Source organism: Aricia agestis, chromosome 7, assembly GCF_905147365.1.
Source record: "Aricia agestis chromosome 7, ilAriAges1.1, whole genome shotgun sequence".
NCBI lineage: Eukaryota > Metazoa > Arthropoda > Insecta > Lepidoptera > Lycaenidae > Aricia > Aricia agestis.
In genome coordinates, this window is record NC_056412.1 from 15190197 (window position 1) to 15203104 (window position 12908).

At 37.2% G+C, this 12908-nt stretch overlaps 2 protein-coding genes across 2 annotated transcripts; one reads left to right on the plus strand and one right to left on the minus strand.

Annotated features, from left to right (window-relative positions):
• The first annotated feature begins 3070 nt into the window (after positions 1-3070).
• Positions 3071-3803, plus strand: LOC121728754 (probable DNA-directed RNA polymerases I and III subunit RPAC2). The gene is made up of 3 exons (XM_042117003.1): positions 3071-3211; positions 3283-3383; positions 3616-3803. Exons 1-3 carry the CDS (start codon positions 3197-3199, stop codon positions 3794-3796), a joined length of 297 nt encoding a protein of 98 aa, XP_041972937.1. The 5' UTR covers positions 3071-3196; the 3' UTR covers positions 3797-3803.
• Positions 3804-6225: 2422 nt separating this feature from the next.
• LOC121728847 (40S ribosomal protein S2) lies at positions 6226-7653 on the minus strand. Its single transcript, XM_042117154.1, has 3 exons — positions 7572-7653; positions 6743-7262; positions 6226-6521 (listed from the first exon to the last, which is right to left on the minus strand). The coding sequence occupies exons 2-3, from the start codon at positions 7259-7261 to the stop codon at positions 6255-6257; spliced, it is 786 nt and encodes a 261-aa protein (XP_041973088.1). The 5' UTR covers position 7262; positions 7572-7653; the 3' UTR covers positions 6226-6254.
• Between the last annotated feature and the right edge of the window lie 5255 nt (positions 7654-12908).

A 12908-nucleotide genomic window follows, 5' to 3' on the forward strand; every position in this document is an offset into this window, starting at 1 on the left:
ATAAAAATGGCTATAAAAGACAGGAACGATAAAGTCCTAAGCCACATGGCGGGTAGATTCGACACAGAACGATATCTCTTTAACACCCTAGAAACTCCACCCAGCTTGAGTGAGCTCCACCAAGCCAATGTCACAACATCTAAAGGCAAAGGGTGGAGCAGCATAAAATCTAAGGAAATCGGAAAATGTCGGACCTACTGGCCGCCACACCGACTGGGACCTCACCGTTCAAAACATATTATTATTATTAGTAATTTATAAAACAATAAATATATATTTATTTATTATATGTATAATATATTATAGTCTATTCTACTAAGTATATATATAAATATAGATTACTTATGTTAAAAAAAAAAAAAAAAGTGTCCATGGCGTGATGGACCACAATTAATTAAAATTCATAATATTATTTCAATTATCCTTGGTGCGAAAAATCTAAATAATAAAATAACAAAAAAAGGATATGGACGAACAGTCCATAGACGGCCACAATTTTATAATAAAAAAAAAAAAAAAAAAATAACCGACCTTAGTCTACTTTCATTCCAGCGTTGATGTTGGTCACCTATTGCTAGCTATTTGTAGAAAGGTATGTTGTATAACAAAAAATTAAAACCGACTTCCAAGGTAAAAACAATAATAACAACCTTATAATATGAACTAAAAAGTTTTAAAGGATTTTTTCTATCTAATAGTGCCTTTTTCCGAATTCGGCTAAAACTCTACTATTTCTGTACTCAATCTTCATAATTTTGAAGTCGGTGCCAAAAGTTCCAAAAGTTTCAAATATTAAAATAATAATTAACAACTTAGTATAGTACTGTTGATGATGATGATGATGATGATGAACGTAATTTGCATAGTAGTATATGCTTACCGTTTTTAAAACAACGCCGAACCCCGCGAACTTGTATCTATAAGGATTCAAAAGTTCTGTACAGCGCCTTCGGAACCAGGATATACACTGGTGCAAAATGTTACTTTTTGGAAGCGTATGCTCATAATTCTTCAGAAAAAGTTAAAATCACTAGATGTTTCCATATAAATTTCAAGGAGTCCCCTCGATTCCTCATGGATTGCATCATCAGATCACCATTTTGGTGACCATGGTACCAAATGACAGCTGTATCCTATACAACAACAAAAGAATTTTGAAAATCGGTCCACAAACGATGGAGATATCTGCGAACAACTTCTCCTTTTTGGAAGTCGGTTAAAAAAGGTACGGAATGTACGACTTTACGATGCCGTCATGAAAATAATTAAAACATTGTATTGCTTTAGGCCAGAGGTTCCCAAACTTGTTTTTTCTACCGCCCCCTTCAAGAACAAATTATATTTTAGCGCCCCCGTTGTTTCAATTTAAAATGCATCCTGATGAAATAAATCACCCCCAAGCCTTTACACAACGCCTCTATTTTTTTCTGGGTCCCACACCGCCCGCCTTCAGCCCTTCAACGCCAACAATGGGGCGTTATCGCCCACTTTGGGAAAGGCTGCTTTAGGCAAACCGCGGAGGCGCATAGTTTACCCAGTTACATATTTTTTATTTCTTGGGTAAGTTAACGTTATGTAGGTAAAATCATAAAATTTACGTAACTATGATAATAATATAATATTATTATGTGTATTAGTACATAAGTACTTCCACGCTTAGTACTTGTATAGAATGACTCGTAAAACCTCTGTTATGAGACCTTTTACCTTTTAAGAATCACGGCTTAAGTAAAAATAGCGATGCCTAACTACATAATAATTTTATTGTGTTGGCTCGACCCTTACCTACTATAACTGGTGGACACTGGACATACTACATAATATTATAAATTCAGGTACATGCGCCAATGTCATCCATGTTAGGGCCTGTTTCACCACTTCTTGTTAAAGTGCTGGATAGGCTATCAGTATACACAACTTTTTTGACAGATTCTCCATACCTACTTTATCTGTCAAGTTAAGTAGTGGATAGCCTATCCGGCACTTATCAGGAAGTGGTGTAACCATTGAGATAGACTACTGGAGAGACCCTTATCTCGGTATTTCGGTGTATAAGCCATAATGTTAATATACGGTACGTAGCGGAATAGAGAAACAAAGGCCTGAGCAAGCGAGACGTGGTAAAAAGAGACGTGTAATACATGACAGCAGAACCCTTATTTTGACGTCCAGTCGGCACTTATCGGCACGTTGACAATTTAATCTCAGAATTCATTAATTCGATCATGCTTGCTTGTGTAAGTGTATACAGTTCGACAAGGCTTTATTTGAACGTGGCGAGAAAAGGAACTAAACGCTTCTATCATAGAAAAACGTAATTTTTGACATGTGTTTGACAGTTCTCCTTTACCAGCAGCGCTCTCGTCAATGTCACCCACGTTCAAATAAAGCCTTGTCAAAATGTACATTCACAAATTTTTACACACAGAATATGTAAACCAATTTCGGTTTCGTTTGACAGCTCGAAATTGTTGCTCATTGTTGTTGCTCAATTAGTCAACGTTTTATGCAAGATCTTGTAGAGTTTTGTGGTTCCGCTACATGATAAGCCATAAGAACGGCCAAAGAATGCCTCAAACACGTGGACGTGAATTTAACATTAAATACGTACTTAAATGAACAACCTTTTTTTGGGGCTTTTCAGTCGGCATTTTTGTAAGCTAAAAAGATAATATTTTACAAGTTTAATAATCCCTTATTCGTGCTATACTTATATAAGGCATTAGTCTAGTTTTTATTTTTTGTAGGCATTAGTGCTAAAAATCTCAAATCAAGTAACAATTTGGCTACAAAAATTGCATAGCTTTTTACGTGTGTTTGGGGATGCACATTACTTGAATTATAGTTTATCGATATCATGAACTAAATGACTTTCTTTTCAGGATTTTAATATGCTTCGAAATGATCCACAAATAGAAATATTCAACTGTTCAACCAAAATCTTGTAGCTAACTCATGAAAATATTTAAAAATAAGTTGTGTCACAGTCACATGGAAGCTGTCAGCTGTCAGTGTCAATGTTAGAACTGTCAATTGTGTCATTTGTCAAAACTTGTTTATTTTCATTTTAAGAAGCATGGTTTCTTAAAGATATTAAATTTCTTATAAATAATTAAGGATTTGAAACATAAACAAAGGATAAAAGTACATATTGTAATACATTCCTTAGGGTACATTTCAAAAATCTCACACAATAATGAAAATTTCAGAGGTTAGTAACAAATTTTAACAAGTTCTAAAAATTTTTGTTTTTTTATGTATTTATAACTGAAATATTTACAGTTACCTGGTGATGAAGATTCTGGTGTAACCTGCCGTACCTACGTTTTTCAAAATGAAAGTCATACTCTAGGAAACTCTTTGAAATGTATCATAAGCAGATAGTAAGTATTCTTTTTTTCTTTACAATATTATAATAATGTCATTATTATTAATAGACACATCTGTGCTTAAATTGAATAGTCTTGCTCTTTCACAAATGCCTAGTTTAATGTTGTTTACTTAGTAAATGTAGATCAACTGGAGAACACTCCATAATATAAAATTTAAAATCTCTTTACTTTTCATCTTATATCTATGTATGTAACCTAATCTATTTATTCTCTTATTTTTCAGTGAAGATGTAGAATTTTGTGGCTACACAGTACCTCACCCAGCAGAATCCAAAATGCACTTTAGAATACAATCCAGAGAAACACCAGCACTTGATGTTCTTAAACGGGGTTTAAAAGATTTACAAAAAGTCTGTGATCACACAATAGATTTATTTGAGAAGGAAGTAAAAGAATTTAACTAATCATAAATAATTGGCTTTTATTAAAAAACCTTTTATAACATTAAACTAAGAAATATTTTGATTATAATAATGCAGGGATCACCAAATGGAGGACCGCGGTCTGCAACCGGACCGCCGACCCATTGTGTGCGGACTGAGCATGTTCGAAGATGATCTTCGTTCATCTTAGGACTATTCAACATCTTGCACCAATATTTCACTCCAAACTTCAGAGAGATAATTAGCTACAAAAAAATGGTTACTTTTCTCATTGATATCAAAAAAAATACCTTTGTAATTTCTGTAATTACCTTTGTATAATAAATTTTTTTATATAAAATGTGTGGACTGCGAAGTTCATTTCATGTCTTAAAACGGACCCCGAGCAAAACTAATTGGTGACCCCTGTATGTAATAATGCAATGCACACAAAAATACTAACTAGATAACGCCCGCAACTCCGTTACGCCTAAATTCGTTTATCTCGCGGGAACCATAATTTTTCCGGGATAAAATGTATCCTATGTCCTTCCTCGGGACTCAAAGTATCTCCATACCGAATTTCAGCAAAATCGGTTCAGCGGTTTGAGCGTGAAGAGGTAACAGACAGACACACTTTCGCATTTATAATATTATGGAAGTAAACTATGTAAGAAAAAAGTTAACTGATAAGTTGTCTTTCATTCGTATTTCAGATTTATAATAACAGCTACCGTACATATTAATTAGTTGATTTCAATCATATTTGTAAGGGCCAATTCACACCGGATCGGCAGCAAGAGGCGCGGCGAGGCGAGGCCGGCAGAGGCGGCTCGCGTCGCCGCGGGCGGCCGCTTGTGGACGCTCGCGGCCGCTTGTAGACGCTCGTGGCCGCTGGCGGCCGCGCGCTACCTTCAGAGCGCCGCACAGTGGATCGAAAATCGAGTTTCATAGACATAGGAACTTGAATTTCCAGATGTCATTTTTTTGGGCTGAAATATGTTTTCCTAGTTGTTATTACATAATAAAATGTAAAAATACTCATCTACGTGTAATAATAAGGGAGTAATAATTTTTTAAGAAATTTTAGTATGGAGCCGACATGAAAAATAGCATAATATCTCTGGAATCGCATGGTTGGCCGTTATATCCTCACACACTATTAAGCCGCGTCTCCACTAGGCAACATTTAGCGCGCGACACGTGACGCTCAACATGTACGGCAACGCTGCACAACAGCGCGCGATGTTGCCAGCTGACGCGCAACATGACGCGCGGCTTGTTGTTTGTTTAAAGAGAATTGCATCAATTATCGTCAAGTGGAGACGCGCGCAACAATGTCCGTAGTGTGGCCTAACGAACAAGTGCTCAAATTAAGCGAACTGTACCAAAACTATGAACGTCTATGGGATACTGCTCACAGATACTATAAAAAAAATTTATAACCACTGCCACTAAAATCAACACAAGTTCCTCTGGCGACATGTTGGCGACGACTGACGTAAAGTAGATGCGTAGACAGACAACGTTGTTCATCAAAAGTCCCGCGCTGACTTTTAACATGTTGGGCAACTTGTTGTCCAGCATGTTGCGCGTGAGTTGTTGCTTAGTGGAAACGAGGCTTTATAGTACTAATTATTACTCACATTTTGGCATATTTTGTATTACGGCACCATTTGTACTTCATTTTGGTTAATTAAAAACTTAATTCAAATAGAAAGAAGAAAGAAATTATTATGGTGATATAATGTATCAACCCTCTCTTTTTCCAGTGTCCCCAGTAACAATTTAAAACTTCCAACTGAATTAAATTAAATTGTCTGGAACTACTTGACATATTCTATTGTTTTTTTGTTAAATGATCCGTGTTCTTTACTTTCATAAAAAAATTGTAACTCCCTTATTACACGTAGCTGCGTCTTTTTACATTTTATTATGTAATAACAACTAGGAGACCATATTTCAGCCCAAAAAAATGAAATCTGGAAATTCAAGTTCTTATGTCTATGATACTAGATTTTCGATCCACTGTGCACCGCGCGTCCGTCGGCGGAAAGTGCTCGCGGCACCTCGCGACGACGCGCGGTCGCGGGAAGCCGCGAGCACTTTCACGAGCACAAAAAGTGGCCGCCCGCGGCGCCTCGAGCCCTTTTTGAAGTTTTCAAGCGATACTAGTAGTTATAATTATGTAAATAAAGTTTAAAATTATTTCACACTAAAAGTGCTCTTCGCACCGCTGCCGATCTGGTGTGAATTGGGCCTAAGGTTCAAGCTTAGCTATTTTGTTTAATATTTGAGTTTATTTTCAAGTGAGTTTATAAAATTCTCCACTGCTTTCTATACATAGGTACTGTGTCTGCACTCTGCATTAACTGTAGAGATAATCTTACAAAGTACCTAATTACTAAACAGTAGAACAGAATTCCATCTAACCCGGTAGTAACTAGTAAGGGTTAAAAATAAAGTCTTTGTAAGTCATCAACATTTATTAATATTGAAATTAAACTTTGAATTCAGAGTAGGGTGACTTGGTAAGTGGGATGTCCCTCCACAAGTCTGGAGTCAGGTATGCATAGGTCTTGGCAATAGCAGCGTAGGTAGCCTTGGCGAAGTTTCCAAGGGTACCAGTGGAACCACGGGCTGATGTGTAGCAATCCTGGACTCCAGCCATCTGAAGCAGCTTCTTGGGGACCGGGGCAGACACAATACCAGTACCACGGGGTGCAGGGATCAGACGCACGGTGACAGAACCACACTTACCGGTGACCTGAAATTAGTAAAAGCTATTTTGTAACATGTGTTATGAGTTAGAGCACATTCAAGGTTATAAATTAGAAGTCAGACGCATAAAGCTTCATAGGAAACCTCAGGAGGATACCACGAATGAAATGTAATCAGTCTTCATCATGAAAGTTATTTTCAAGTAAATATCTAATAAATAGACCAAATTAATATTACTATGATTATTATTAATTATGAATAAGTTACCTTGCAAGGCACAGTGTGGGGTTTGCCGATCATGTTACCCCAGTAACCTCTGCGCACGGGCAGCACGGACAGCTTGGCCAGGATGATGGCACCACGGATGGCTGTAGCGACTTCCTTGCTGCACTTCACACCCAGACCGATGTGGCCGTTGTTATCACCGATAGCAACAAAGGCCTTGAAACGGGTACGCTGACCGGCACGTGTCTGCTTCTGGACAGGCATGATCTTCAGCACCTCATCGTTGAGGGCCGCGCCGAGGAAGAAATCGATGATTTCGAACTCCTTGATCGGCAGCGAGAACAGATAGATGCTCTCGAGCTTGTCGATCTTTCCCTCGCGAACCAGGCGGCCGAGTTTGGTGACCGGCACCCACTCCTTCTGGTCCTCCTTGCCGCGCCCACGCCCGCGGCCGCGACCACGACCACGGCCTCTCAGGCCCCCGCGACCGCGGTCACCACCACGAGATCCAAAGCCACCGCGGAAACCGCCGCGTCCACCGGCTGGAGCTGCGTCCGCCATTCTGTAATGGTTTCATTACATTAAGAAATCGTCTAAACGAGGACTTTAATATTTGACGTGCTTATATGGTCAGACGCATTTAGGCCATCACTGTGTCTCCACTATGGTAGATACCGCAAATGATTTAGAATTGGTTTTCATCATGTTCACGACACGTGGGCATTGTTGAGGTTAGTTCTCAGAAAAAGGATGAAAGTACAATTTGAATGCAATATACATTACTACACATAATTTTAATGTTATAATCACAGAAATAAGCCACTATTTTTAAGAAACGTGAAGAATTTTAGTAAAAAAAACCTTAACTTACGTGAATCGTCAGCGCAATAAGACGGTCAAATTCAAAATGGAAGATTTTTGATGACAGCCGACAGGTTTGGGCTTTGGCGTTCTGTTTTTTTTTTAAATTGGCAATACGACTTGTTCGGGCCACACTATGGTTCGGGCCACACTAACGTCAAACGCCGTTAATTATCGCGTTGTTGCCTTGTTGGACGTTAGCCGTTTGTGTCAAAGACTTCTATTTAAACTGATGTAGACGGGCCATACGCACCAAATTGTCCGCCGTTCCAATAGAGCTAATTCACACCGTTGCAGCAGAGTAGACAGAATTATAGAGTATGCCGACTTAGAACTGATGTTGAAAATTTTTAAATTTGACGTATTATGACGAAAATCGTCGCTAGGGTTGTTAACTTGTTACCTACGAATTTAAAACTATGACATATTCGCTGGACGTGTTCCTCTTTGGTCGTATTGTTGTTTGTGTTTAAAATTGTCAGAATCCAATTTTGAAAACGTAATTTTTAATATTTAAAAATTTATTATATCAGCCAGCGCGAGGCACATTCCGTTCATAATCCTAGTGAAACCCGACGAATTTGACAGATATTGAAACCTGTCCGTCTCTTTGCAGTCGAACTACTGGTCGTTATGTCTATTGTGGTTGCAGTCAGTCTTCACTGACGCGCTGTACGCGACGGTCGTATGCGAGTGTGTACGGTTAGCAAATAAATTTTTAAAACAAACTTAGTTTTATTTTCAGATACTAATTAATGTAATCAAAGGGCAAAATGCTATCTTGTGTAAAAATAAAAAGATTTTGTAAAAAATATACAGGGTGTAACAAAAACAAGTGATAATAATTTAGGGTGTGTACGTGTTCCCTGTAGAGAGTTCACTGTGAAAGTAGCAGCGCTGAAAGACCAAAAATTTTTTTCACTTTTGTATGAGGAAACTCGTGACGCTCGGGCCCTTGCCCAGTGAAATCTCTACAGGGAACACGTACACATCCTAAAGTATTATCACTTGTTTTTGTTACACCCTGTATAAATAAATCTTCAGGGATTAACTTTCACAGGTAACTATCATAGTTGTTCACAATAGATGAATAATTTTTATCTGGCTACAGCAAAGCAAAAAGTAAGAGTTATGTGTCTCACAGGCTATGTATGTATGTATGTATGTATGTTTGTATATTATGTTACCGTTAATTTACGTAATCCAGTTAGAGTGAAAATTCACGTGGTATTCTGCAGATTTTCTGGGTGAGTAAGTTAAAGTGCAAAAAATTGATTCTATTCTTACATTAATAGACAATCTGCAGAATATCTAGGTAATCGGCAGTCTACCGACCATGCACGGTATGTTGCCTAAAAGAGGTTCTTGTTTGAATAAATCATATTAGTTAGTTGTAGGTATAGGGATTATTGAATATATTTTTTAGGACATTAACAAAGGAATAAAATATTAAAATTTAAATAACTAAAATATTACTGCACTGATAAAATATAACAGATCAAATCAACTAAAAAAAAACAATAATAAACAATTAAAAACAGTCTAATGTTAGCCATACATACAACGGTCTACCGGAGAGGTCTACCTGTGCAGGTATGCCTGCGCAAGTAAATCGGAATGTGTGTGGGAAATGGGAATAGGCCTGTGCAGTTGCTTGGACCTGCGCATTCGACCGGCGCAAAATCGAGAATCAATTCTTTCGAGTGACACCTGCACAGGCATACCTGCAGGTGACCCCTCCGGTAAACCGTAGCGTGTGTGGTAGCCATAACCTTCGTCTTGAGGTTCGAGCGCTTGGAGTCCCGCCACAAAGTGAATTTTAGCTCCTTTGTGGTGAGAGTCCCGACGCACCATCTACCGACCTTCGAGAAAGAGGAGTTCTGGCCGATTGGAGTCGTCTACAGGAGGTTCCGAGGACGACTTCCGAATACGTCGCGCCCCACGTCGCAGACAATTCGTGTTTAGTGTTTTAGTGTTAGTATTAGTTTTTAGTATAATTGTATGTACTTATGTTAGTCTATAAGGTTATGTTATTATATTTATGGTATGGGCCAAGATGCCTGAGTTAAATAAATAAATAAAATAAGGTGCTAACATGCTTAAGTCAAAAATTTTTAGGACATAAACGAAGAAAGAGTTTAGCCTAGAATGTGAAAGAGTGACGTTAATGTGTTTTTATTAATTTCCTAAGATTGTTCTGGGTTTTTAATGTGTTTTATTGGTAGAATATTAACCATTGGATATTTATTATCATGCACAAGTATAGGCCAGTGATACAACTTCCAGAAACGTGCCTTTTGTGTTGCCTCCTAAACACCATCGAAAGTTTTAGTAAAGCTTCTACCATTTTACTGAATCGGCCGACTTGAGTCCTTGACTGCATTGACTTTTACTTTGACTTTGACTAGACTTTGGACTTTTCTAAACAGAAAATCGATGCTAAAAATTGTTACAAGAACATAGTTTTCCCGCTACTTATTTGACACTTGCCATGGTTATATAGCCAAAGCGCCATAATAAGAAAAAAATAAACAAAGGATAAAATTGTCAATAATAAATTATTAACTTCAATGTTGTTGTTGTTAATGTTACTCCACTGATTTAATGAAGAAAAAGAAGGTACTCCACTGATAAAATATAACAGACCAAATCGTCAAACATAGGAACAGAGGGGTGCAGTCCCAGCGAAGGAGCGTGACAAAGCGTGGCAATTCAACGATGTACTATCAGTGTAGTTGATTCCTAGCAGATCGCGGACCTAAGTAATTTGGTCGCGTTTTATCAAACCCATCCGACCGATGACAGCTAACATTGAATTGACATAAGCCGACCATATCGTCGTATCCTACGAATAAGCCCGTCACTATGGCTTTTTATTTTTATTGCAAAATCGAAATCGGCAGCTCATTATCTATAACCTTCAGCGAAAAAAATAGTAAAAAGTTAATTTTAATAACCAGTAAATGCAGTTTTAAAAAATGCCACATTTGTTAGCTCTTAAATTCCCTGGCGAAAAAAGCAACAAAAACTTCAGTGACCGTTTTCTTCGAGTGCGTGAAAGGACACGTGGGGCGGGGACGAGGCGCTCGCGCCACCACGCCCTTACTCCGCGAACTCGCGTATGCGTCATTGCACTGTTTTTTGTTTAAATTACTTTGTGTTAACCGTAAAAGGGAACACACAGTAATTAGTATAAAAAATGTTTTACATTCTTAAAAGTAATTACCTGGAAAAAAAGACAATATTGCGTCTGTGGCTTTTTTCCACGGAATCGTCTCTTAGTACTAGTACTAGGGAATCGTTTGCCCTAATGGCTTTTGTTGCCTTTTTCTATGTACGAAATTTATTTCTTTAATTTTTCTTTAGTTGAACAGTTATTATTGGAAAAATTATTACAAGAATTTGCCTTTTATATACTAACCATTTCGAAAAGTATATTATTGAAAGTTTATAATGTTTTGTTTTAATTTTGTTAAAAAGCCGCAGTGAACTTTGTGGCTTTTTCCGCCGTATAGAAAAATAGTTAAAGGTTTTGTGCTACAAGAATATTTAAATATAAAATAATATTCCACAATATAATTTGAGTTAAAATAATATTAGCTCGATGCACTCCTTCACCATATAAACTATAACTGTGCAAAATTTAATTTACCTACGTTTCCCAATTTTTCGTCAAAAGGGATACAAAGTTTTTCGCTTGCGTATTAAATATTCAATATGGGAATAAAAAACGGTCACCAAACCATACTTTGATACCCAATAGTTTGTCAAAAAGAAAATATACTTGACACCAAAAAATTAAATTAATATTATATTTTATGCTATACAAGGTGTAACAAAACTATGTGATACTTTAGGATGTGTACGTGTTCCTTATTGTAATTTTACTGTGAAAGTAGCAGCGCTGAATGAGCAAAATTTTTTTTTACTTTTGTATGGGCATTGTAACGAGTCTCTTAGATTAAAAAAAATATATATAATAATAGTCTAAAATTACAATAGAACAATCAGAGAAATTGATTTCTAGGCAGATGGCGGACCTAAGTTATTTGGTCGTATTTAAAGTTAAACCCAACCGACAGATCACAATTAACATTGAATTGACATGATCCGACTACATGACGTTGTTCTGTCAACTACCTAGGATTTAGGATTCAATTTCCTCGATGGCACATACTAACTATTTTAGTCACGACTGTAGTTCAAATTGTAATCGAACACCAAATATAATAAATGATCACCAAAGTTTTACAGCTTCATCAAACTTCAAAATGCCTGACAAGTGACAGAAGTGCCTGTTTTTTAGTGGCTGTTGGCTATAGCATATAAATAGCCATAATAAATGCCAGTGTCAAGTACTAAATTGCGAGAAAAAAAAATCGTATAACGTTTCTCTCGTCGAAATTGACTACATGACAAAACTCTAGACCCTCTTCCCCCTCTTGTGACCGAGCGTAGTATTTTGAAGACCCGTCCCTAAATGGGTCACGTAGTATGGGTATGTTCCCTTACGCTTGCGTTCGGTATTATAACCGAACACCATAGACCATCCTTGTCACTCTTGTTACAAAATAATATTGGCATCTCACCCTTGACTACGAAGATACATTTTTATTTGTGTGTGTAATGTTTTGAGTGTATTGTTTTAGGATTGCTTTTCAAATGTCATTTCGTAGAGTATGGCATGTCTACCTCAGTTTATATAGTCTTTGGTTTGTGTAGCCACAATTTAACGCGATAATTTTAAACGGCGTTTACAATGCCGTTTGGCGATAGCTCTAGTGGCGGTACATCAAAGAGATTAACGCGAGAATTATTGCGATGAAGCGGCCACACTACGTATCGTCACTGTGCGTTGAGAGCCCGACGAGATCGTTTGACGTTACGATTCGAAACGTCGAACGTGTGACGTTAGTGTGACCCGAAGTATATAACATTTATAAATTCAAAGATTCTGACCTAAATTCGAAATATATAGTAGAATATAACATCCTGCGCATCGATTGATACCAAAAAATCAATACTTACCGATAAGTTACGTGAAATAATTCAAATAATTTAAAATTTCCATTTATCATACGTAATGTTTGCCGGAAGTGTTACAATTTTTGAGAATTCGTCGGAATTGGTAACTTTGTATCAAAGATAAACATCTAAAAAACTGCTTATCAATTTCTTTAGTAATAAATAATAATAATAATATTTGTACGATCTTTGTACGATTTGCGATTTTTAAGCCCAAAAAAGTGGGTCCACCGCAATGTTTCACCGGTAATTCTGGGGAAATATTTCAAATTGAAATTTATAAAAATTAATATGTCGTTTTTGTATGTGGCAGCGTTAGTTC

Coding starts and splice junctions, on each gene's coding strand:
- LOC121728754 (XM_042117003.1), top strand. Junction 3,384..3,615: donor AAATGTATCATAAGCAGATA/GTAAGTATTCTT, acceptor CTTATTTTTCAG/TGAAGATGTAGAATTTTGTG.
- LOC121728847 (XM_042117154.1), bottom strand. CDS start 7,261: ATGGCGGACGCAGCTCCAGCCGGTGGACGCGGCGGTTTCCGCGGTGGC. Junction 6,522..6,742: donor CCCACACTGTGCCTTGCAAG/GTAACTTATTCA, acceptor TACTAATTTCAG/GTCACCGGTAAGTGTGGTTC.